This window comes from Calliopsis andreniformis, chromosome 10, assembly GCF_051401765.1.
Source record: "Calliopsis andreniformis isolate RMS-2024a chromosome 10, iyCalAndr_principal, whole genome shotgun sequence".
Taxonomy (NCBI): Eukaryota; Metazoa; Arthropoda; class Insecta; order Hymenoptera; family Andrenidae; genus Calliopsis; species Calliopsis andreniformis.
This window is the reverse complement of record NC_135071.1, coordinates 7,182,287-7,210,213: the sequence shown is the minus strand read 5'-3', so window position 1 is coordinate 7,210,213 and position 27,927 is coordinate 7,182,287. Positions and strand designations below refer to the sequence as shown.

General features: G+C 34.9%; 1 protein-coding gene across 9 annotated transcripts in view; it reads right to left on the bottom strand.

Moving 5' to 3' along the window:
* Positions 1 to 27,927, bottom strand: part of LOC143185088 (rap1 GTPase-activating protein 1) — a 147,136-nt gene that overhangs the window by 37,788 nt on the left and 81,421 nt on the right. For 8 of the 9 annotated variants that reach the window (XM_076387815.1, XM_076387814.1, XM_076387822.1 and 5 more), the window contains 2 exons: positions 18,597 to 18,702; positions 18,199 to 18,291 (listed from right to left, as the gene is read on the bottom strand). In XM_076387815.1, coding sequence (XP_076243930.1) covers positions 18,199 to 18,291; positions 18,597 to 18,702 — 199 coding nt within the window. Of the gene's footprint in view, positions 1 to 12,108; positions 12,744 to 18,198; positions 18,292 to 18,596; positions 18,703 to 27,927 lie in introns of those variants that run through there. The other variant, XM_076387823.1, reaches the window with a different exon arrangement.

Sequence of the window (27,927 nt, the reverse complement as noted above, 5' to 3'; positions counted from 1 at the left end):
TAACATGAAATAAATTATTCATTATTTATTAGTCTAAATTTTGGAAAGTCAATGTAGAAAATAAATGAGCCGTTCACAGGTCAAAGTGATTAATTCCACATTTTGAATTTTTTAAAATATTAGTGCCAAAGCACTTGACTAAGGCTTAATTTTTTGTACTTAAAATAAGTATTGACAACGGCTCAAATAGTTTGATACGAGATTCTACTTTATATAAATTTATATTTACATTTTTTGGAAAGCAGAATCATTAGATTAATAACATTTTTCCATAGAAAATGAGCCCAAGCACGATGCAAATTGGAGCAGGTTTGATTTCCAATCGCACAGACAGGGTTTAGTTAGGTATTAGCCCAACTGGTATAGTGTTTAAACTCATTTTTTTTAAAAAAAGCTTCGCTGACTAATTGTTATTATTTCTATAAAAATAAAATAAAAATTCTGAAAATTACAATTCTTGTAAATATCAGTAATTACTCTCAAAATTCAGTTTTTAGAAAGCGTAAGGGTAGCTACATTCACATTAACCACAGCAGAATCATTTATTATTCTTGATCGATATTTATTCACGTGTTTACGACCTAGAAAGCAAGACTGCAATGATTGATGAGAGTATTCTAACTAGTTGCAAAAGAAAAACTACGAAGAGGAGAACAGAGCGTTACATTTCCCAGCAGTATATGTTTGAAGATATAAACTGTATTCTTTCTATTGATAAACCAGATTGTCACCTGCGACAGGTAGCTTTCTCTGATAAACATATTCCAAGAAGACGGAACTTTGCAAGCGAAACTAAGGCAGAAAAGAAACTACTCGTCCTGAAATGTAGACTTCTAAGAGAAATGGTCGTACAGAAAGAATAAAGTAAAGTATGCATATACCTCTTGAATACGAGATATTCTCATAACTTCGTTACGATAAATAACTCTGAAGAGTAGAAATGGATGCAATCAGTATTCTCCATGAAAGATTTCGTGGTGATTATTATTCTTCACGCAGGATTTGCTACAAGTGAATCACATCAAGAGGAATAGATTTCGCATTTCTATCACCGATCAAATTAAGATGTTACCCATCATTCGAATAAATTCCTCGAATTCAGGAATAAAGTTCATTATTCAGGATTGTAGAATAATTTTCCTGTTGTCTAAAATAAATATTTTGCGTATCATTTTTTATGAATCATTTTAGAAGTTAGATTATGTTAATGAAGGAGTTGCTCAAAGAGTATGTCGGTTATTGTTTAAGTTTCAAAAATTTGGTATATCTGAGATTTTCTAGGTATTCAAGATTTTTTTAAAGATTTAGAAACATAAAATCTCAATATCTATCTTTCGTGTATTTACAATTAATTTGCAAAAGAGCCTCCACAAAATGCATAAAAAATTCTTAAAAATACTTTAAGAGACTTAGCAAGATTTTTTAGACGATTTGATTCGATGTTTGAAACAACTTCAAACAAAATAATTGTGGCACCAACCTATTTGCAATATACAAAAGAATTTCCACAAAGAATTTCCACAATTTTCCCTTCCAAAAGTTTGTCCTATCTTCTCTAGCAATCTAATCCAATTCCTCTCGAACAGAAGAGGAATTTTGATTGTGTTTACTCTATTACATTTTAAGTGTCTCATTCACAATCCCAACCAAAACGGGTTTAAGGTCAAAAACGTGAAATTAGTGTTTCCAAGCTCAAGGTTTCCTTGTAACATGTTAGAACATATCAACCTATTTTCATGATGTTGAATAGAACGTTCGATACGAGATTGCACGCGTGCACGACGTTTTTAAGCTAATTCAAATACGTTATCTTACGATTCAACTATGATAACCTTTCATAAAGCTGTCGACATGCATTTGAGTTCCACGATAAGATCGATAATTACGGCGATGGCATGCACTACCATGTCGCTGCGAAAAGAAAACTACTGAGAAGCCTGTATTGTTGAAATATCTCTTTCCTATGTTTTAAAAATACGTTTACAATTCATATTGCTTTCAAATTAATACCTACTTATATTCTTCGTAAATAATCTGAATTTTAACATGCATTTTTAAGAATAAGCAATATTTAATAAACCGATAGATGATAGATGATCTCTTGCATTCTATGAAAAATAAAATATGGCCAAAGTTTTAATTTCCTACTTAGATTTGCTATTTTACACAGACAAAAAACAAATGTGATCATCCATTTTATGACGTACATAATGCAAGTTATTAATATATTAATTTATACTATTAAATCTTCTTTATTTATAACGTAACTTAAATAGATACCTATTATTCTAATAAAATAAAGAAAAAGCAGTAGGATTGTACATAAAACTCAATTTTGAAAAAATGAATTTGAGGTAGTCTGGCTCTTAGATACAGAACCATTCCTTCTATTTCATCGCCATATGGACATCCATAAAAAGTTCCTAGCATCGAAATATGTAAACTAACCTCTAAAATGACTTTCGACTACTTTTCATTCCTCTGTGCAGAAATCACACAACACTATTCGTTAACTTCTTAGTTATTCTTTTTATGCATAATTACAAAAGATACAATGAAAACTCTTGAGAGTAAATATATCCTGGATCATTTCCTATTGTCTACTAATAATACTGATTTATTTGAAATTTAATTCATTTGAATATATTTGTAATAAATACATTTATCAAATAAAATACAACTATTCTATTTGACCTGAAAATATTCTTCACTCAAGCGGTTATCTGTTCATCAGAACGCATATAATCGTTAATAAGAATTGAAAAACGAAAAGCAATGAATTCCTCTAATCATAAGAAGGGCGAGGATCCTATGTCAGGAAGAAACTTGTTTCTTGTTTAGGAATTGATCGATTTCTCGACCGTCGGAAAACAGACAAGCCCAGCAGCTGTGCAGTATGTTTGCACCTGGCTGCCAACATGGGAAGTGTGTGCTACGATGGCAACTTACTAAAATTTCTTTTCTGAAGAAGCTACGCACGCGTGCTCACAGCCCGAGCCTTAGCTCAGGGCCTTATAGGAAATAGGGAAAAGCCATGCGAACAGCTGTGCGGTCCCTTTGCTAAGTACCTTTTAAAACGAACGTGAACTGGTAGCATGTAGCTTTAACGGACACTGAACTTATTTTCGAGTTTCACGGTTGCTTCGTTTGTAATGTTTTTTATGATTCTATTATATAATATGCGCGCTGTATTTCGTTCTAATCGGATGGTGTTCTATAATAAAATATTTGAAAATTATATATCGTAGTGGCAGATTTGTATTTAAAGTCTTTAATCCCGAAATTTTTCGAGACGTTTTGAAATTTAATTTCCTCTTGAAATTTAATTTTCTTAATTTCATGGAGTTTCGAAATTTAACTTTCCTTTACCAAAAGGGAATGAAAGTAATCTGTAATGACGAAAATTGGTTCGTTCTTCACAACCTAACTAAAAAGAATGCTTGGCCAATGTTGCGTGGTTTTTCAGGCCTATTTGCATGAGAACAAAATTGATGTGATTGAAATCGACAACGCATAATCGACCGAACAGAACGGTTAACTAAATTACAGCCAACCTATTACGTGAATTATTATCGAACTCGGTGTCTCGGCGAAGTGGGCAGAGCCAGTGAATCACGCTGGCGGAATTGACTATTTCGAGGATATGACGAGTTCTTTGTTATGGCTCCATGCGTAGGATAAAAAATGTAGATTCTGTACTGTGTTTCCATTTATCTCGAACTATTTTTATATTTTCTTCTATCAAACGGATACCGTATTTTTCAATAAAAATCTTTTCATTATTGATTCAAACATGCTCCTATTAACTTTCCACTAATTGGAGTATTCCAATAATAATTTAATTTGACATTGAAATAGAAATACTATCCATGTATTCTTTATAGAGAAAAGAGGAATTCTAGACTTGCATAGTTTTGTATTCCCTTTCAGAATCTGGTTTATGGTTTGAAGTACTCTAAATTTTCTCACAAAATACAGGAATACTATTGACGTAGGGCCACTATGTCTACTAGTAATACTATTTCAAATAATCCCAAAAACTATGTATATGCATGTAACACGTATAAAACTACACGTTGGGATCAAATATCTCAAAATGTGATTTTTGGATTTGTACTGTTCTCCAATTCTTCTAGCATGTGCTTACTGTAAAAATAGCTAAAGTAAGGGTAACAATTTTTCGGTCCTAGTAAAGTTACTATTATACATTGATAACTAAGACAATGGATACTCGCTTCGTGGACTTATGATAATCCTCCCCAAATTCTAAATCACCTGAACAAGTACAAAAATAAATACAAGTATAAAGATAAGATCTTCGAAAAATTTAATTTTCCGAAATCATTATTCCCAAATTTCTATATTTTCAATTTTATTACTGTGCCTTTTCTATTCTTTCAGTCATACATATATTTCAACATACGTTCCCCAATAATTTATCATGTGATGATGGTTCCGCATTTCCCACAAACAAATATTAAATTTAATTTCCATTTTAAGGTTTGTACAAATGAAATAGATACATCTACAGATGTACACTTTTATTCCTAATAAGTTCATGTAGGTCGACGTTGACCTAAATTCCTTTCTTTTTAGAGTCGATCACACGTGCATTGAAGCTGCGACCGTTGTGACGAACGTCGTGGATGCAGTGCATGAGCGTTTGCTTCGTCGTCCGTAACTATGAAAAGTTTCTTGCATCAGTGGATGATAGGTATTCGAAAAAGATACAAGAGTAATGATTTTGGCGGTTTATACTGCGTTAAGAACAAGCGAAAATGAGCTGAAATGGAAAAACCTTGGGTGTAACCTATAAAGAGTACACGTTTACTATAAGGAATATTTTATACGCTCTTAAAACAATTAGAAACTAACGGAACAAAATTCGTTAACTATTTTCATATGCTTCAATCATCATTTAAATACTTTTTACGGGTGATTATAGACATTTTTAGTAGTAAAAGAACTCAAATTCATTAAAAATGGAATTCTTCCATTATGTTCATACAACTACATCTTTGAGAATATGTACATATGTGAAACGCAACGTCTGTATCGATATCGATAGATGGACTAACATCGCGCGTCGCGTCGTAGCGTTTGTTGTTCGTGCATTGTTGTCGTTGCACAAACATAAAATTCGACGAACATCGCTCGTGTGACTGCTAGTGTGCATTCTACTGTTATATACTGTGATACTCAATCTGCTTGAATTGAAGTAACTTGAGTGTACTTTAATAACGTGAACCTGTTATTTACTTTTCTTGAAACATCCTTTTACGCTCGTTCTCATTAGACAAGATACTTGGCTTAAAATTATTTGTATTCTAGTAACTTGAAGTCACTTTACTAACGTGAGTCTACTATTTTCTTTGACTCGAAATGTCTTTTCAAGTTTCACGAAATGGAATTGAGGATCTTTCAATTTTCTTTGATTTAAAATGATAAATCTGGAACAGTATGAATTTATATGGTGAAACTTCAAGCTAACTAATACAATTATCTATTATATAAAAAACAATTTTATGAATCAAACACAATATATTTGAATTCATTCTTGAAATTTAATTTACTTGACTAATCTGAACGAGGCATTGCGCTACGGCGAACGTCGTGATGCTTGCTTAAACAAACCTACATAATCCTAACAAGTTATCGCAAATTATCGTCTTCAAATTCTTCGATAATACCATAGAGGCCCAATAAACGCCAATAGCCTTTAAATAATCGGGATTTTCTATCGATAAATTAATCTTTGTCCTCGTGGCTTTATCGCCACAATTGAGTAACCTTTAAGTATTGAAACAGAATCAATTCTTCATTTCTCATTTTCGACCCCATAACATACTGTTCTGTCCAAGTAATCTTGAATTACTTTCTAATAAAAATTTGTTGCACATCTTCTATATCACAATTCATGGTATATTAATCCTGTAAATATTTAAAGCAATTTGATTAATTCAAAATCTGACAAAGCCAATGCCCGTACTAGTGTCTAAAAGCTAAGAGTGAGTAACTAAAAGTCAGAAACAGGGATGCCAGGCGAGCAGAACTTTCTGGCGTCACTGGAATGGGACGAGGAGTGAGGGAATGTGGGGACCCAATACGATCGGACGGCGTCATTCCCCCACTCTAATTCCTACTGTTATTGCAGTGGCGTCAGAAACTTTGCTCGACTGGCATCCCTGGTGAAAACCAAAATAATATTGCAATCTAAGCCTGAAGCCTGCAAGCCTGAAAAGAACGCCTAAAACCAATTTTAATTCACGTTACTACATCAGAGTTTGTGAATCTTGACCAATGGAAACTCTCGAGGAAACCCCTACTACGCTCCTAGCCAATGCATGCGTAGTTCAATGCCACGCACTGTCACGCACCTGCGCAACTCAGAGAACGGGGATTCCCTCGATTCCTATCCACAAAACGACTCTAAGTAACCACAGCTTGCAACCTGCTTTATAATACTGCTCCAAATAAGAAAACGAGTTCTTATTTTCTTGTATTTAGTTCTTCGCTGACAATTGTAATTCTTAATCAATTCTAGTTCTTAGGATAGAATTGAAGAATTGTCCTCAGGCACGTGCTGGCAAATTGCTAAGAGGTTTCGATTCCCTGTTCAACCCTTTGAACAATTACGCGCGCGCACAGTGCTGCAATGCATGAGTATGAGTATATAAGCAGGCATCTTGGGAGCATGTAGCCGAGCTCTCGGTCATGGGAAAATAGGACTTTTTAAAGCGTCTCGGCGGCATAGAACGATGGAGTAACGGGTCGTTAGAGGAAAATTACCGCGAAGTCGATCTTTGTGGTTACAGTTACCGCGCTCGTTTCTTGGCACTGCTCTTTTCCATTTTTCTCCCCTCCCTCGGGTTCCTTTCTTTTGTCCCGCCAACATTCCGTCTTCGCGGCTAAAAACTCAAGTTTGCGCGCAAAAAGCGTAACAACGGTGTTTCGTTCCCCCCGACGCAAGGTGCGCGAAAACAAAACACGCGGAAGACCAGAGGAATTAAGATCGCTGCGATCGCTAAGGAATGCCTCGGGACACGAAGCTGCTGGAGAACGTTGAGATTGCGCCATTTGTCCTACCATGTTTCGATGATACCATTAAACTGGCTACGATTGTTTACCTTTCACGGGTAGAATATTCTTACTCGTGCGGATGTTTTGTAAGCTTATTTGTTGGGCATACTCAATAGTTGACGCGTATAAGTGTTCGATGCATACTAATTAATATTAAGTGTAAAGAAAATCTTAGGTTAGGAAACATGGATAAAGACATGGGACATTTCTTTCGAACTTAATTCGATTCCAAGTACATGCTAAATTTCACAAATAATGTTGTCGAAAATCAGTTCACTTTCGAGAAAATCAATATTTAATTCTACTTAATGATTAATGTACATATTATTTCGTACGCTCATGTTTGTCTATCTTACAGTAGTTATTATTTTATTATTATTTTATGAATAGTTACTACATGCCCGATATTTACTACATGGCCCGACAGGGACCCAACGCTATATGCGTATTTCAAGCAACGTTTTCAGATTGTGTATTTGATTAGATCTCTCTTTCTATCCTTAAGAATAAGTGCGTCTTTCTCGCGAACTCGATAAAGCAAATTCCTTCATCTACAATAGCACCCCACATTAAATTAATCAATTTTTTTACCCACCCAAGGGATTCTGATACCGATTTAATATTATACGAAGCTGCAAGAAGTTACGAGGTAGTTTAAGACATTGTTTAACCTGTTTTGAGTTTGAATTAAATAAAACCAAGTTGTCCGCCATCTTTTCTGTGCGAGACGAGCCTCCCTAAATTGCCAATAGAATTTGACGCCCTTCTCAACCGCCATTGAAAAGTGCACTAGATGGTTTCGCTAAGAAGGAAAGACGACAGACGCCAAAAATAGGAAATAAATAAGGGCCAGTGAAGACCCATGAATAAGTATTCGCAGATAATTAATTAAGGCCCTTAGGCCATGTATACTTATAGACACGACTTCAAGTAACTTCCTTTAGACAAAGATAAAATCATCTACGTGACGTCACACACGGGCAAAATGTATAAGCTATGCTACTATAAAATATCTGCAATTTCGAAAGAGTGACACACCGATGTTCTGAACGTATTAAACTGTTTTAGTGTTTGACATTAATGAGAATGTGAAAATGTTTAAGTTTCAGAAAACATATTGAAATGATTAAAAATGAAATATACATATTTCGGGAATAACAACTTTGCAAAATGTATTAAAGGTTTAATTCAGATCTTAATAATGTTCAATCTGTAATTATTTCTTTATAATTTATTTTAGTTTAAAGTAACAAGAACAATGTATAGATGTCTAGAGAAAAACTATTTATTTATAATTAGTAATTACAAAATAAAATATTTTCCTATCATTATTAATAATTATTTCAAAACTAGATTCACACAAGCTTCACGTGGATTGCGAGGGTTGGTAACGACCAGTAGTATCTACCAAGGGGAAGATACGGATGTGGAAATTGATTTTTATACCTAGTATCAGAAAACCTTTTTGTTCGCAGCCAATAGCGTTTAGTAGTTCGGTTATGTAAAATATTTCAACCAAAAGGTGATGTAGCTACCGAAGTAGAGTATCTGAAATCAATAAGACAAAGTCTACAAGAAAACCGATTCGAGCAGGAATTCCCCAAGACTCCGTCCTAGGCCCAAAACTTTTCAATGTATATCTTAATGATATGCCGACTTTCACAAAAACAAAAACAGTAATTTTCTTAGATGATACAGCAGATATAAACACACATGACACTACTAGAGCCATATTATAAAACATGGTAAATCATATCAACGCAACCAAAACTAAAATAGTAGTATTAACGAAGAAAAAGAAAGAAAGTAACAACAAAATATTCCAGCCCATTACAGTATACGGATATAAAACAACTGTAACGAAAACCGTAAAATATCTAGGAGTACACTTGGATTCAGGACTCGCCTACAGGAACCACATAATGGAAAGTGTGAACAAGGCGCATGCAGTGCTAAGAAAACTGTATCCGTTAATGGTATACAATTGTCAGCTATGACAGTTAGAAACAAAAAATTAGTATATAAGATGATCATAAGGCCCATCATGATATACGCTGCACCAGTATGGTGTGGAGCTGCACCAACAAATATTAATATTCTGCAAATGATACAAAATAAACTGCTGAGACTTACACTCTCAGCTTGTAGGTATACCAGAGAACAGATCTTCATGAAAGAGCAGATGTGCAATATATTGGGGATTATTGAATCATCTAGCAGTTTTATAAAAATCATATAGGTAGTAATCCATTAACTAAAAATTTAACGGCAATAGGGAACATAATATACCGTTTAACTTTAACACTAGATTGCCTAAGCAAGTCATTTTGACTGCTTTTGAATTTCAATTAAGAAAATAATGATTTAAATAATGACACAGCTTCTTATAATTTTGTGACTTTTTCTACAACATATAAATGGGTTAATTAATCATTGTTGTTGCCCCCCTCCGTCCTTCACTTCCGGAATATATATGTGTTATACCTATATTGCCGAAAAGCAGTCATTTTGACTGCTTGGAAAAGACCAGTTCGGCTCTGGATTGGAATAACATGATAACATACAAGTTCATGATAAATTGTCGATTTCGACATATTCTTGATAAGTTGCAGTTGTTCAATAACTAAAGTTATTGTTATTGTTATTGTTATTCGTACTTGTTATTCGAATCTTTATGCCAGGCCTGGCCACGCGCTTTGTTCCCTTTGAACGCGCTGTAACGTCATTCAGATGGGAAGGAGGATCTCTGAATGTGAAATACATTTTTTTTATTGTTAATACTTATTAATAACTTGTTATATGACTGTAAGTGATATAAAATATATTAAAAATTACTGTTAAACAAATTTCTTTGCGCATTAGTTATTTTTTCACAATGCAGTCATTTTGACTGCTTTCAGGCAATATAGGTATATACTAAGCTCCCGTCTTTCTAGTGTTAAGCATAAACTGCCTTACCAACGATTATCTATTTTTTCCGAAGTGCATGGACGCACATGTGATACATAGTATGATACTCAGGACGTAAGTAAACTTAATAAATTAAATAAAACGTTAATTAAGCTGATAAGGAATAAAGACTTATAACAGTATTACTAATATAACACAGCTGAATTAAATAGTACATTGAAACAGTTACCACATGTAGGTGTAAAATTGAGAAAGTAAAGGGCTTTTAGCACAATTTTCCCTTGTAAACGATTACGTGACACAGTAATGCATACGAAATAAGCTCACACACTAAATATAAGAGATATATTTTATATCGACTGATTAATTATAGTGGTAGGTTGAGCATTAATTGTAAGAACTGCGCATATATACAATTGCTAAAGATTAAAATTTATATGTATATATTTTATATACTTAAATGTACACATAGTCCCTAGTTCGAACCCCGCTACGGTTAAATACATTTTTTTAAAATTTTAATTATCACTTTACATTTTATTAAAAATTTTTGAAATTTAAACCTTTTTTCTTTTACGTATAACATTAATATTCAAAATCAAAAGTGCATGTTTAGCGCGGGTACAGTAACATTTTTCGCGTCTATGGGTGTTCTTCTATGCATTTGCAGAAATAACATTTTCGAAATGGATATTTCATACCGAAGCAAAAGCATTGAAACCTGCAAGTTTATAGCACCTTCGAACAGTTAGCTTTTACCTTCGCGTAGGAATAGTTGTACACTGTAATGACGTAGTCAAATACTCTATTATAGTACCCACACCACTTTCTGATTGAAACATTTTACATAATCGTACTACTAGATGCTACTGGCTGTGAACAAAACTTTAAACTAATATATTTTGAAAGCAAATGCCTATTCAATAAAAACCCTTTAGCGTTTTCTTATACTAGGTCTGTACTACAATTTTTACTTACTGTTGTTTAAAAATTGATTTCCACATCCGTATCTTCCCCTTGTAAGCATCTGATGCCGTGTCAACCATTTTGAATGAGTATCTTTTGCCTAGCGTGACGTCACACTTGGGCAGTTATCTTTGCCTAGTCGAGCTCGTGAATATACTATACACGCTGTGTCTAGTAGTATATGTATATGGTCTATGTTAAGACCCAATGAGTAGAGCGCGTGTTGCGTGGGAGAAGCACCATTCACGGACTAGAGAAGCGACAACATCGCAAGTTAAAGGACCCGGCCACCAGAACTTAACTCTAAAAAATCGAACTATAGCAACTTGACCTCCTACTACAACCTCTACTGTAAAAATATTGCTGTCGTCGAATTTCTTGTTTATTTTCTTAAATTACGAAAGTTATTTCAGTCGGATGGCGTCGATTCCATAATATCTACGTTTTATACAACCGTATCTTGTACTCCTGCCAAGTTTCGACAATTTTACCACATGCTCGTTCAATGTTCTTGTTTACATTTTGGAAGTTTATACAGAATAGAATAATGAGATACTGAAATAATACGAAGTCAATCAGAAAAGAACGTAGGAATTATAAAGTCTTCAATGTTTCAAAAACTTCAATGAAATAGAAGTTAGATAATTAGTATCAATATTGTTTTGTAAAATAAACAATATGTTTTTCAATTTTTTCCAGTTATTTTCAATTGTTGGTAGTAAGAGTTTGAATATGTTATCAACTACATTTTAAAAACTTTTATGCAAAACATTAATATTGTCTAGAAAACAATTTTCTTGCCAATCTCGAAAAAAGATTACTATGAAGTTTTGGAAGTTTAAATACATGAAAATTTTAAAAATTAAAATTTAAAATATTGATAAATAGAAGTTTTTCAAACTTTTAAAGTATTACTTTAAGCTACAATTATTTTATTATGTACAATAGTACACCCTCAAGAAGTATTCTTTACCGAAATGAAATTGAAATTAGTTTCAATGGTTCTAGTATTTCAGCTTTCAAGTTACTTAAAACCATAATTTCACAACTAAATGCCCTCCTAAAAAAAGGACACGAGTTCTATTGTCAAGCAACAATAATCCCAATCATGTGGTCCAGCGGGGTATTCCCAGTAGCGCGGGAAAAACTCACCTGCGACACGAGTTTGGGTAGCGTATGAGCATGCGCATGCGCATGCCCATTGTTATGTCCCGTGGAGGATCGGTCGCTGTTAGGCCGTTGCTGCTGTCCGGCATCCGATCTTAAATCGTGCCTCCACCTCAGCACACCCATCATAACCGAGGAGCCGCGTATCACTGGGCTCCCAAATCTGCGCGCTCGCGCTTACTGAGAACCAGTTCGATCTTCAACCTAACCTAACGCTAGTGTCCTGTTGCACCCTTCACAAGACTGCAGTGACCCTCTCCACGGTTAACCACGGTCATACAACTGAGACTCCAAACAGAACGCATTGGTCGAAGGCACAGGACACTTTGCACGCTTGTGGTTTGGAACGTGCAACACTATACACGCGTGGAAGCTTTCAATGAAGACTACGAACACTGTCGATCGTTTACTGCCTCGAGCACGCTCGCGGGAGTCCTCGTTCCATCAACGTTCACTATCATGCTCGCTAGGATTACTCTTTAGACTCTCTAGGTTTACTCACTAGGTTTGTTCGTAACGCTCGCGCACTATACCCACGAACAAGGCTTACTAGGTTTGCCTGTCACCTTCCCAGGTGCCCACGGTCTAAGTGAGGTCAGAATAGCAAATGTTTGCTTCGTGGAAAAAGGATCCCTGTGACACAGGCACAAAAGCAACACGTAGTAGACTGGCGCGAGCAACGTACATGCGAAGCTCGGCAACGCACAAGCGCAGAAACGCGACTGGCGTCGCGACGAAGCGATTCGAGAGGCCTGCCCGTCTGCCTTCACCCCCCTGCCCTCCGATCCTGCGACGCTCCCTGCCCCCTCCTGCAGCGTTCGAAAGTCCTGTTGTTCTGGGATCCCCACCATCTTCTAACTGCTGTTGCGACGAACGTTGCCATGGTCGCCATCGAACGCGTGAACTCGAGTCCGAGCTCGATCATTTTTCTCGGGGATTGAGAATCGATCGAGCTTTTACTCGGTATGTGTTTTGAAATTGAGGAATGAAGATAACGAAAGATTGAGAGTAGCGCGTGACAGATGTTATAATAATTGATAGAATTATTTTTTAGAGTTTAATGTTGAAAGGTAAAGGATTTGATTGGGGTGACTTTTATGAGAATTTAAGAATAAAGTTATGGTATTGGTTAAAGACTTCTTTAGTAGAATCTTTTCGGGTTATGGATGGTTGAATTTGAGATTGAAGATTAGGTCTAATCTTAAAAAGATTGCTTATCTACATTCTTTTGTAAAATTAAAAAGAAATTTGTGAAACTGTTCAGGATCTTGCTAGGTAAACTTTTTGGGGTTTATAAAGGCTTAAATTCAAGAAAGGGAAGTTTAGTTCTAAAGTCCTTACTAAAACTATTTTAGAAATAAAAAGAAACCTTGTTATGTTTGTATATATTGTTGTATTCGAGGTAATTTTATGTTTAAGAATAAAATTGCAGGACTATTTAGAAGCTTCTTGAGAAGATTTGTTGGGATTCTGGGTATTTGAAGTTGAATTTGAAATTGAATTTGATTTGTAAGATCAAAGCAATCGCATCTAGTCATATGTTTGTATGAACTCACAGTCGAGTGTTTTTCAATGGCAACGACAGGTGGATGAAGGTGAAACCAAGATGAAGCAGACTGTCATAGTGAAAAGGTAGCGCAGGAGAGCGGATGTCATTTCGTGGTCGACTTGTTTCGTTGCCTGCAGGCTTCCCATTCCTTTGTGCCCACCTCTTTCATTATTTCAGGCAACTTCCTGCGCCCTAAAACAGACAGACTTCCGAACCTCAAAGCGCGAAAACTTGCCTCAACCTTTACCCTCAAAATCTTTGAAACTTTCAAAAAATTGTCTACAAACATGTGGGCCAAAGTTATTCTTACCAAATTCGAGTATTGTTTAAATAAAATACTTAAAAAATGGTTATTTTTAAAGAATATATCACTCAGTTAGATGTTAATATGAAATAAGTACAAAATTAGAAATTATTTTATTATTTGGTCATTATATGGACGTTTTTTAATTTACTTGATTGGAGAACTTTAATATTTAAGTATTGAAATATTAAAAATTTTAAATGTTGGTATGCTCAGTAACTTAAATATTTAGAAATCTGAAAATTTTAATATATGAAAATTGGAAAACTGAAACATTTAAAAATTAAAAATATTGAAATGTTAAAAGATAGATTTTTTAACTTGAAAATTTATATTTTACATATTTAAAAATTGTAAATTTTATTACAAATATCGAAATATTTAAAATTTGTAATATTGGAATGTTTGAAAATTTTAATATTCAGAATATTAAAAATGTTAATACATAAATACGTCAAAATTCAAAGAGTTAGAAACTTGAAAACTCAAAAATGTTTGTTTTCAGATTGGAAGCCCTATCAGCATACAAATGTGAAAATTCAGAAACTTGAGCTTTAAAAGTTAAAAAGCTCGAAAATTTGAAATACTAAAAAATGAAAGATTCCTATTTCAAACGTTTAAAACTTTTCAAGTTAGAGTTCGTTTCTTTGGAAAACCCCAAAGAAAGTGGAGGAGATATCATATGTAGGCATAACTCAAGAAAATTCCCATTATAACAGAACATATCTGCAATATTTTCAATCTGTAAATGAAGTATTCTTATGGAAAGTAGTATACGTGCCAAAGTTTTTTCAATTTTCCACTTATACTACTTTCTACAGCAGCGCTTCAATTGTCTTACGAAGCACGATAACGATTTCACAATCTACTCGAACGATGTCAAGATCGACTTGCGTTTTGCGCGGCTTTCGAGGTTATTCTCACGTAAAACGAACGCCCGGACGGTACAATAACCCGTTGCGCATGACGAACGTCGTCAAACACAAATCTCCGATCTTCACGGGAAATGAGCAGGACAGAATTCAGAAAATCTTCCCGGCTGTTCGGTTAAATTGCGTCATGGCGAGACCTCGACCGTACCGGCTCAACCGACACTTCCGGTGCGCGTACCTGTCCGACCGGAAGCGAGCTCCTCCCCCTTACATCCTGAGGATCACATATGCACCTTATTTTACCACTATCGGTCCGTATTCACAACTTTTTAGTTAAGAAGTCTGTTGTTTCCGTAAAATGGGAAGGAAAAAATTCGAATTAAATATAGATTATAAATAAATAAAATATAGTATTATATTTTTGGGTCGTACTATTTCTTTTTAATGTATGTACATAGCATTTTAACAGTTTTATATGTACTTGTAGGAATTAAAATAAGATTCAATTCGAAATAGTTATCCTTTAAGCAAACTTTCGCTAGGATTTTTTAGGATTAAACACAGTATTAGAAATAGCTAAAACTTGTTCGATATGCTTCGTTTTTTTGGTTAGAATAATTTTATTTTTAAGACTCTTATTGCTTTTTTTATGCTAGGTCGCTAATTTTTGTTAATTTGTAGGATTGTGGCTGTTTAAGTTGTTTTTGTCTTTTTTTTGCGCCTATCAATATTGTTATGTTAGGTGTAATAAGAAGATGTAAAAAGTAAAGTATGCTACAGTATAATTGAACGTATGAAAATATAAAGGACAAAAATTATATATCAATTCTTTTCGTATTAAAGTTTGATACCTTTAATACAGTCTGTCCTGTAACATGTTGAAAATTCAAAAAGAGTAAAAGTGTAATCAATGTATAATTTCTATAAACAATATTTAATGTCAAAACTTCAGACAGACAATTGACAAATATGCCACTTTGTGTATAATGGAAAATTTACTTGCAACTTTACCTGTAAATGTTTATAAAAGTTATTAATTTCAAGAAAATCTTGAATGGTAATCCCATTTTTTAAAAATATAATATTTAAATACGTCACGGATACAAGTGTATGATAATATCCAATACATTGCTTAATTACTAATATAGAATCATTCTCAAACAAGTTGCTTAAAGAGTAGATTAGACTCCTGAATTTATGGCAGTTAGTAAAGAAGATTCCAAACTGACCGATCAGGTATTTCCTACTGTCGGTAACTTACCTTTACCGGTCAGTCTTACCTTCAATTGATTCTTTCTTCCTAGACAAACAAGAAATCTACTATACCGATAACTAGCAAGTTCTATGAAACACTTTTTTCAAAGGTCCTATATGACAAACGTTCGCGAATTCAAGTTTCTCACGGTACCGTCACCACGTGTTACACACATGTTTATATCCACCACGGTTAGGCATCAGATAATGTAGAGGAAGGAAAGATGTGTATACCATATTTTTGTCTTAAACATAAAAAGTGTTCACACGGTCAAAATAATTCGATATTACTCCAACGTTATTCCATCAGATTTAAAATCGATATTACAAGTTTAATCAATCGATTAAATATTTTTTGAATTCAATTAGGTTATGTTAAATGTAACCTGTTTAATTCCATTTTCCATGGTTCTTTTTATTGTGTGCTCTTAATATTCATTTAAAAACAGAATAAGCGCTATTAAAAAATGTAGTCATTTTTTATGTTATGTAGTAACCTATAATGTTAAGTTCGACAAAAATATTTGAATATATTTTTTATTTAGTTATAATAAAGAAATATAGCTTTTGAAGTAGTCTCGTTCCAATGTCTAAAATCGAACCAAAAATTTCATAGAAGTGTACAATTTTTGCACTAATTGTTTAAATAATAATTTACCAAACTATCTTTTCTAACGCTTCAAATGATGTCTATCTAATTTTTTGTTCAAAATATCTATCTCAAAATGACACTATAGTTTCAACAACACACATTTGTGGTATCCGTGACATAAAATAAAATCGACCATCGTCTGACGGGTGACAGAAAGAAGTATAAATGAATCCTACGACAACTTCCGATCGTGTCACCCTCGGCTTAAAGCACTTTAGTAAGTATGTACATGACTGGCACGATTCCTTCCCTCAGAGTCGGCGAACCGAAAATTTGATAAATGCCGAGAGAAGGATCTCAATTGAGATTCAAACGGTGCGTGTCGAAACGATTCGTTCTGACGCTTTTTGCTACACGCACAGTGGATGACGTTCATTTGTCATCGAGTAATTCGCGATAGGCAGATTGAGACGCCGCGTGAACTGAATCGAACGCACGAATTCAAATTGAATTTAAACGCGAAACTGGTTTATCCCGGAGGGTGATTTGCTTTTCGCGTAGTCTCTGCGGATATTCTGTAAGTTTATTTCTTGAGTATACTAAACAGTTGATGCCTATGGGTGTTTTACACACGGTACAGTGAATCCCCCTCGCACAACGCAAGGGATATGTTCTGTATTACAGGAAACCATGTTATACGAACTATTATATTATACACTATTTCAGTTGCAAGTTATACACTATTAGTAAGACACTGTTCATGGATTTCATTTGTCGATAGTGAGAGTAAATAAATGTTACGCACTTTTTTAATTTAGTGAAACAGTAGTTTAATTTTGACTCCTTGTAAATCAAATTTTTGGTATCAAATAAAAAAAGATTATGCAATGTGGAACTAGCAAATATTGACCTCTAGATATAAATTAACAATCAATCTTCAAATTTGAAACCTTTTATTTTTTTAAAAACGACTTACAGCTTTGAACTTACAATGGAGTCAAATATCTTTATACTGATGTATATATGTATAATTTAATTTCATAAAAAATAATATAGAAAGAAGACCTAGTGGCCTAAAAATGAAATAAGATCGATATTTTAGTATGTGACTTCACAGTCACAAAACACTATACGTAGAGTGTTAATTTTTACTTTGGTTTAACATTAAGTAAAAATATTTTTCTGTGACCTCCTTAAATGTGCATTTTCATTTTTTAATATAATCTCTGATCTCTATTGTGTTTCTAAACAGAATGTCAAAAACTGTATCAACATATTAAATTTATTTTTAATCCATTATACGGGGGTGTTTATAGTGTTCTATGAGTATTGATTGCAATTTTTTTGTCGTGTTATACGAAGCCGCATCATGAGGGGTCTATTGTAAATGTTAACTAGTCGAACACTTATGGAGATTGGTAGAAATTGAAGAATTGAATGCAGTAAAGGCTTGGGTGTGCTGTCTGTTGATTGAAAAATTCACATTTTTGAATATATTACTTACCTGGGAGAAGTATGGCGGCAGGACGCATCGTTGATCATCCAGTCGCGAGCTTTGCACCCTTTCAAGAAGTTCGAACAAGTCTTGAGTTGTACTCTGCAATAAGAAAATAATTAATTTAAATATTTCATTCAATTCGACTTTGAAAATTTCTTGAAATGTTCACAGGGCTCTGAGATAGTGAAATGGTTCTTTCTAGAGTGCATTAAAGTAAGTCTATTGTCAACTGCTGACATTATTTCTCTAAAATAACTGTTAGCAGAATATATTATTAATAAAATTAGATTTATATGATTTAGACTAAAAAAATATACATTGTTTTGTGGTTAGATCTAACTCATACTTCCAGAAACTAAAAAAGCACGCTATTTTAATCTCGCATAGTGATGCAAGTCTCTTACCTTAATTTTCTCCTGGTTGCCACCCTGAACATCTTGCCTTTCATCTTCAACAGCGACACGTCGGGATTCAGACTCGCAGTAGACAGATTGCTCGAGCTGCTGTCTCCTGAAATAATTAAAATTTTTCATTAAAAAATGTTTTAAACATAGTGACGTCGTTAACATCAAAAACATGTTTAATTGTATAAAATAGTGTGTTCTTAAATACTTATTTCATACAGAACTATCTATAGAATGAACATGTAGAATTTCAATTAGATCATTTACAGTGCGACTTTCGAGGGTTGAGTCCTGGGCGTGCCAAGCGGCTGGCACATGACCCTGCAGGGACCCAACGCTAAATGCGTATTTCAAGCAACGTTGTCAAATTGTGGAGCGAATCAGATCTCTTTTTCGAACCTCAGAAGCAAGTGCATCTTTCTCAGTGACTCGATAAAGCAGATTGCTTGATCTACAGACACCCCTTGCTAAATTAATTACTTTTTGCGTATTTTTTTATCCATCCAAAATTCTAAAAAAGTTGAATTTATCGTTTATTGTATTGTATTCATTTACATCGCAAAATAGGTAATAAATGCAACATTCTTTAAATTTTGACCGAGACCACTTTCATAATTATCCGCACAGTTATCCACAATTAATGTCTACATTTAGAACTCATGTTTCTTTTCCCAAAAATAGCCGTCTAACCGGTTTTCATCCTATTTTCGACCGTGTTAACTGCCCTTCACTATGATGTATCATATAATTCAGAGAGTGGACCATACTGTTAAGTATTTGAGGAGCAGATGGCTCAGAACATCGAGTCGTTAAAGACTTTCCTCGACCTTCTTGAAAAAGTCAAGAAGAGCTAATTCGAAGCTCCCCTATGAAGACTGAACTGTCCAACTCGTGAAACAAATGTGCATCTGACAGCAGCTGCCTTTCAGTTTCAGTCAGCGATTACGATCGCATCTTGCTGTTTGTCTTCGAGTCTCGCCTGGCTCAGATTAGTGGCAACTTTGCTATCACTGTACGTCAACGATAAAATTGACTTATCATCGTTTAAAAGGAAGTAAGGATTTGAGGATTTTGCTGCTCAAAAATTTTGAACTCTTCAAATTTTTAAATTTGTAAAGTTTCAAATACCTGTCTAAATGTTTAGACGATTAGGTATATATTCAAATCTTCAAAAACTCAAATATTTAAATACTCAAATCCTAAAATTATTAAAATTTCGAACATTGAAATTTTCGAGTAAAATACTTGAAGTACTTGAATTTTTGACACTAAATTTTAATAATTTGCACTCTAAAATTCTGAAATATTCGAATACAAGCGTTTTTAAACATTAATATATTTAAATTTTTAAGCATGGAGGTGCTGAAATTTTAAAATATTCGAATTTGCTTGAAAATATAATAAAAACTGTTTAGTGTTGGTACACCAGTTTCTAAACGTTTCATGTATCACAATTTATCGATGGACGCTGATAGAAAAACAAGATTTCGATTTTTGTAAGCGTAAAGACACAGGGTCGTTTTTCAATCGGAACTCGAAACCGCCGCTGGTGTTCATGCCTCGGCGAGATTTTTCTCGAAACCGATAAACACGTCGCGTTCAGTAAATTTGAACGGTGCGCGCGATAACTTTCACAAGATAAAATTCTTCAACTCGACCCGATCGATTTATCGAATCGTAACAAGCCGGTGGCGTTCCGTACGCGCTCCAATTGTTTCCAGAACGAAATGGAGAAATCTATTAAACGGTTCAGCCGTGCGTAATCTTCTTTTTTGTTCAAAACTGTCCGCTCGACTTAGCTAACTCGTCGCTAGACGTTTATTAAATTAACTCGTTTAATTGGACCCCATCTTTTTGCTTCACGAGACGCCTACACGTGCAGCTCCCGCAGAAACCCGATTCCTATGGGAACATGTTGAGTTTCGACTCAACGAGGCCTGAAATTCAAAGCTGCGGGTGTGAAACGTAGTTTTTGAACGCAAATTATCGATTTCTTCGACAATTTTCTAATATCAAATATACCACATAAACTGGGAATGTGAGAAATATGAATATTAGAAAGGTAAAAAATCGAAAATATCGAAAAATGGTAGATTGGTAAACTTGAAAATTTTAAATTGTAAAATAGATTACTTTAAAGTTTTGAGAATTGCTGGCTGTCCATAGGAATTAAAATCACCTACAGTTTGTGAGCCCAATACACTCATACGTGAGTGGGATGTATCAATGATTGGATAAATCGATCAGCATAGATGTGACTATATCGTAAGTCTCATTTTGATTAGTTTTACTACGTAACGGACGTTATTATAGCTGCTTGTTTTGATCGACGTCACCCGTAACAAGTCCAACGATCTGCCAGATCGAGAACTTGATCGTAATTCAAGAATTAATTGCCGACAGCTCTTCTGCAGTTACAGGATGCAGGCATTATGCGTATCGATGTATACCGTGCATCCGTGATGATCAGCGTGATTCCTGAAATTAAGTCATTATCGCATAGAAAAACGATATTCCATCTCTTTCTTCGCTTTATTGAGATCTAGAGACTTGCAATTCTCATAAATGATAAACAGCGAGCATTTTTTGTTTGCATATCGGATGTTTCGTAATTTCAAGGCGGAAAGAGGAGAATAGAAAATTATGACAACAATTGCTATTGTATAACTAATTTTTTGATTGAGTGGGTGTATAAATATTAAATAATATTAATGGTAAGTCATGTAGAAGCTTGCACGTAGAATGGGCAAATAAATGTATATACATATATAATCTATTTTAAAGCAGTATTTTAAGTATTTTAAAAATACTTAAGCTTGATCAAATGAGATGCCACAGAGTCACAATTTTGAATACATTTGAGTTTACAAATTTCGTAAATTGCGGCTAGGTAACTATAGGGGCGTGTACTTTCCTCATAGTTTTTTCTGGAGCTGATTGCACGCTCGACGACTGCATAGCACCGGCTACGGAGCGACACCCCGCGATTCGATCCTTTATGGCACGCGATGAAGAGGAATGCGCGATTATCGACAGATACGACGATAAATGTCAGTCGCAGACAGATCGCAGTTCGTTTTAGAAGCTCGCCGATTTGCCTTGTCGAGGTAGACCGGCTTGCCGTCCGCTTTCTCGCTCACTCGACCTTCTTTCGCAATGTTTAACCGTTTACACGCGCACCCGTTATTATAAATGTGATAACGTGAATCGTGAGCGCGTGGACAATGATCAGATATTCGATATAAACTCACAAACTGATATTAGTACACTAGAACTTCCGTTAACCGAATCTCAATTATTCACAGTTTCTGTTATTCAAATTATCTTTGGATATTCGATTTAATAACAATAAGAGTTCAGTAGGTCATTGACTAATATTTAAACAATTATTTATCAGTTATCTGCCAAAGATGACTGACGTATCAAAAGGGTGCACCATGTTTGAATCTCTTGGTATTTCGGATAATTAAGGTGGTTCTACTGTAATGATTTTATGCAGAATAGTCAGTTTCTCTCCAGATGAGGTTTATGTATAATATTCAAAAATGCGAATTTCTCAGAACTTGAATATTGAAAAATTAGAAAATTCGAATAATTGAAAACTTGAATAATTCAGAACTGAAGTATTTGAATATTACTTAATATCGTTACATTGCAATTCATTTTTCGAAGAAGTCGCAAGAACAACTAAGGCTATTTATTGCTGTGAGCCTCAGAAAATAGGGATTTCTGAAGGTCTGCTAACCAGATGTGTCTGCAGTGTCTGCAATGCCTAAAAACCTCAGTATAAATAGCTTAATACTTTTTTCTAGAGAATGACGAGCTGTATCGATTGATGTATTAAAAAATATATAATTTCGTTTAAGGTAATAAATGACCTTAATAAGTTCTCTACATGTCTACTTACAAAAATCCTAATCATATCAAACTATGTCCTTCTCAAAACCATTCGACTTTTGTCTGAAGACTTTTTCGATATAATGAAGTTTCGAAAATATTTCAGTTTCTAGTGTTAGGTGACTCACTCTGTATACATTTCGATTGTTTAGAGTAAATATACATGTATCTAAAGTGTAAAAATGTTTAACTTGAATTAATTTTAATTTTGACAAATCTAACATATGAAATTTAGTAAATTTATACTTTTACATAAATATTGAACTTTCAAATAAGACATATGAATTAAATATTTGATAATAGAAATAAATTTTTCACTCTTCTGAAACTTAAGATTTGTATCTCAGAAACTCAACTATCGAAACTCGACGTCATAATGAAAATAATGTCTCCAGTTTTCAAATAATCCATGAAAAAGGGAAAATTGGGGGGAAAAGTAAGAGAGGGTAGTTAATGGCGAAATTGACAGACAGATGCGTCCAGAGAGTACAGGATTTCATAATGTCACGCATGAATATGTTAATGCATATCGACCGTTGCTATTCTGCTAGCTCAATGATGGATTACTCAACTTCCGTTTCTCTTTCTCTATGCCCCTCTCGCTTTTCATCAGTTTTTCTCTTCTTGTTTTCCAAGGACACGCCCGGTCCACATCGGTGAATAAGCTTACTGAATGCCCTCTGATCAATCGAACGATTGATTAATTCGCCTCGAACATCGTAATTCAACTGATAGAGTCCTTGACGATGAATGCAAGGGCTCCTCTACACAATGACTTTATTACAGCAGTCATTGTTCACCTACAAGGTGCTTTTGAAGCACTTCCCCCTCTTAAATTTATATTTCGCTGATAATATATTATCTCCGTTCTAAAGAGGATCCAGGCTTAGGATCAAAGCATAAAAGATTGTACTTAAATATTGTAACAGTCAAAATAATTAATTTTTGGAAGAATACATTAATGAAATAATCTATTCTTATACCGTTCAGCTTTATTTAACGCCAAATCATACTTTTTATCACTTCAAAAGCGATGAATTTGGTTCAATTTCATTAACTATTATCTATTGTATGCCAAGTACTCTCCAGAAAAGTCAAGTTTGAGTGGACTACCTTCACAAAATTTTTATAATCACTTTGTTCAACATTGCATATTGAGGTCATTTTAATCTCATACTGTCAGTACAATGTAATAACTTTTGTAACTATATCTGTGAAAGAGAAAAGTTTCCTCCTCTCTCGGTTATAATGATTTCATCATGGGCCGTGGAACATTAACGAATTGAGAGGGGGGGGGGGGGGGGGGGGGGGGGGGGGTGATTCATCAACGCCAAACTGATTTATGAAACACGATTTTGCCAATATTAACGACATTCTGCAACGAGAGACTCGTCAATAGGGTCCCTGGATAGGGCACAGTAGGACCCTTCAGACAATCCAAGATGGCGTCATTGGTCTATGGGAGCCGCACGCAATTTTCTCGACGCCCACGTGCTTGAGAAGAGTGCTCGTGAAAATACGCCCAGTTGGGGCACATTTTACTTTCTCTTCTACGCTCCCTGGAGTGGTCGAATAAACATGCAAATATATTGGCCCGTACGCGAGACATTCCGACGGGCATAGGCGGTTTGCGCGAGTGGAGCTACCCTTGGGCCCCAAGCATGCATTCCGTGCGATTATCTTCGTAATGTATTCGAATTCCGCGGAATTGCGCGAGAAACGTGCACAGGGACAGTTTCAAAAGTGGTTGAAAATGTTGAAGCTTTCAATGGTTTAGATGCTTGAGAGTTTTTAAATGTTAGGATGTTTAAAGATTTTAGCTGGAGTATTCGTGAATTGTAGATTTGTATCTTAAATATTGGAAAATTTGAAAAGTTACAGGTTTGTAATTTAAATATTCAAAAATCTCACAATTCGGAGTTTCTAAAACTTGAAAATTTTAAAAATTCAGAACTTGTATTTTAAATATTGGCAAATCAGAAAATTGAAATACTTTAAACTCTGACGATTTGGAAATTTGAAGATTTGAATGCTTTGAATATTCGAAAATTTAATATTAATGAAATTCGGAAATTTAATAATTTCGAAGATTCGAAAGTTTAATATTTGAAAATTCAAGAAATTGAAGATTTTTATTTTCCAGATTATCCGTTTTTTCTGTTTAACTTGTCGCCTTATTTGTTATCATATTTTCAAGATGTCATACAAAGAATCACACTCAGAATTTAAAAAATAGCACACAAAAATAGCATAAAGTCTACTACTCTCAACTTCACAGTTACACTCAAATGCCCTCAATACAGACCAAAGACAGACTTCACCAATTACCTTCAAACGTCTAAGTCGAAGCTGCCACAACCCACGACATGCTCTAATTTCGGTGTTCACACCGCAATCAGAACCGGAAGTTACTGCGTGTTCCTAACAGACAAACGTGTCACCTAAACATTCTATAATGTGTCCTGACAAGCGGTACGTAGGATTTAGTCTCCTCTCTCGAGAATTTCGAGGGTGCTATCGAGAGGCGTGAATGCTCTCTTTGTCGCGATGCAAATGTCAACGGGACACCAGTAGGATGCATAATATTTCTGGCACAATACCAGAATGCTCATAATAACGGTAATGAAGGAAGAAATATGGGTTATGCAAATACGAGGAACTTCGAGGATAGCGAGGAGAGGGGAGGACTCGCATTTTTCTCGCCTAGATCGAAGACACGCGCTCGGGTGACATATGCTCCCCGAGGGGTGGCTCGTACCTCACACTGTCAACCCCTCAAGCGGTCTGAACCTACGGAATTAGGAGGGTCCCTGTTTATTATTTCGCTTTTCTCCTCCGGCCTCTGTCCAAACACGCAACGTGTCCCGTAGATGTCATGGGATCCGTGTTTTCGCGGGTCGATATTCATTCTTGTTTAATCGCTCCAAAATAAATAAATTGGACTTGGGTGTGAGGCACAGTTTGAATTGGGGTTAAGATGAAATTACATGTAAACGTGTGTACATGTGTACTTGCAAGTCTGTATTAGTTTAAATAATACCCAGATTTTATTTTGAATACATACTGTTTGAAAGCTAGATAGATAATGTAGTTGTTTCGATTAGATTAGACATTGGTGTATTGACTATTAGATAAACCATTAAGCGAGAGAAAAATAGTTTTCGACTCTCTACATGTATTTCTACGTGTATTTCTATGATAACGAGTGTAACAGGAACGCACAAGACCTCACTCACAGGGAGTATTAAGGATACTGCGAAGAGAATCAAGATATCAAGGCATAACCTTATATTAACTAAAAATTGCCTTTTAATAATCTTTAGAAAACTAATTTTATTTTCACGTATTTCAGATTTCACTTCAGGAATCTAAGAATCCTTTTCAGTTCTCCTGGTATAAATACATATTCCTAAGTCTCTATGCTACAACCTTGACCTCCCCATGTGCATCTCATACTACTGTACTGCCATTGAGGATACCTGAAAAAGGTTTAATTTAAAATACCTATATTGCAAGTTGCAACCTGGTCTTCGCCATTAGCATTCCTTACCACTGTGCTGATAGCGAAGAGACCATAAAAAAGTTAATTTTGCAATAACAATTCAATTATCATTGCCTCAACTCATAGGGTTACTTATAAAGACCGTTCCTCTATACCTTAGTGATACAAACTGTACCTAAGTCTTCCAGCTAAACAAAAGTTTATTAAGTGATCGCCCCAAATGAAAACGCGCAAACTCGCCTTTATGACAAGCGACAAGGACCTCCGTAACGAGATTATGCTGGATTGAAATCTTATTGGATAAGTTTCAAAAACAGATGGCGATTAGGACACGGTGTCATGGCATACGGCGTGGATTACGTATCTCCGGCCATCATCGAGATAGAATTATGTTGTGTAGCCGTGTATACGCGTGTCGATGCACGGGGCATGCGGACCCACGTGCTGAAGGCCCTTGGCAGTTCTAACTAACCGCAAGCATCGACAACCACACGCGATTCCAGCGAGCCAGTTTGCTGGTCAGAGCAACGTGCTTTGCAACGAAACGTCCATATGCCGGGACTATGATTCAGCCTAGAATATATTATTACACGCGGAGGAATCTCGCATAGCCACGGCGTGTTTGTTATCGTGCTCCGCTGGTAATTACTCGCATGGCTTGTTGCGAGCTAAGAGATCGGCCCGACCTTGGAGAAACCGATTCAGGCGGAATGTTGACCACTTTATTGGCCACTTGCTGACCACTACTGTTTCTTATTACTAATGCAATTAGCTGAGTTCTCACTCAGTGCAATAGCAGTCTTTTGAAATGCCAAAAGATAGCATTAAAAAAGTTAGTACCTGATAATTTAGGAGTCTGTATTATGTAAAAATATACCTATTGAGAAGAGTAAAAATATCTTATGAGTTACACAATCCTAGAATCAATATTTTTAATAAAAATACAGAAGCTTGGGTTTAGTAGTCTTCGTATTCATTTATGTATATTCCCTATGGCACTACAAAAGGATTTGAAGGTACATTTGTATAGAGATTTGTAGTACTCTCTTACCCAAGGGGGTAAAAAGTATCTAACAATAAGCAATGTGAGTTCTAAAGTCAATTCTATTCATAAAAAATACAAAAATTCGTTTTCAACTTTAACTATTCAGGAAGTCTTTATCGCTACTTTGGGTTATTTCAAAGTTTCTTTCGAATTACATGCTGTTCATAAGGAATGATAAGTTTTTGGTTTTCGCGGCCCAGCTTATTATTTGTTGTCATATCCAAAAGGAAATTTTTTCGGTCTATAGAAAGGAAGAAGCTGACTTAGAATGAATCTTGAATCCAAGAGTAATTTGAACGTGTGCGAAGAGCTTATGATGTAATCATGAAGCTAATTCGTTTGCTTACTGGTGCACGTTTCAGGGGACGTGTTCTGGGTGACAGGCTAAAATTTTCGATCGTTTTGAATGCTGACACAGCAAGCTGTCGCTGTCATTGTTTGTCACGTGTTCGATCTGAAATTATTTAAACCTTATGTTTCCATGTGTTGCATTATGATATCAGTTTACCAAATGGTGTTTGGACCATATCGTAACATGACCACTAAATTTAGGTGCTGACACGGTGCTCATTAGCAAATACAATTTACATCCCAGATGCTCTGTCCGTGCTATGTGTTTACTGCCTTCTTGCCGTCGTGATTTGCGATTAATACGTATAACGTGATTCGATGGATACTTTAAATATTTGAAAACTTAAAAATATGGAAATTTGAATAATCGAAAATTTAAGAATTTTAAAATTGGAAGTGTGAAAATCAGAGATTTTTAATAGCAAATATTTGAAAATTTTTAAACGTGGAAATTTGAATAATTTAAAATTTAATAATAAAATTATCAATGAATGAATATTATTATTCTTAGTAGAAAGTTACTATCTAAATTTCAG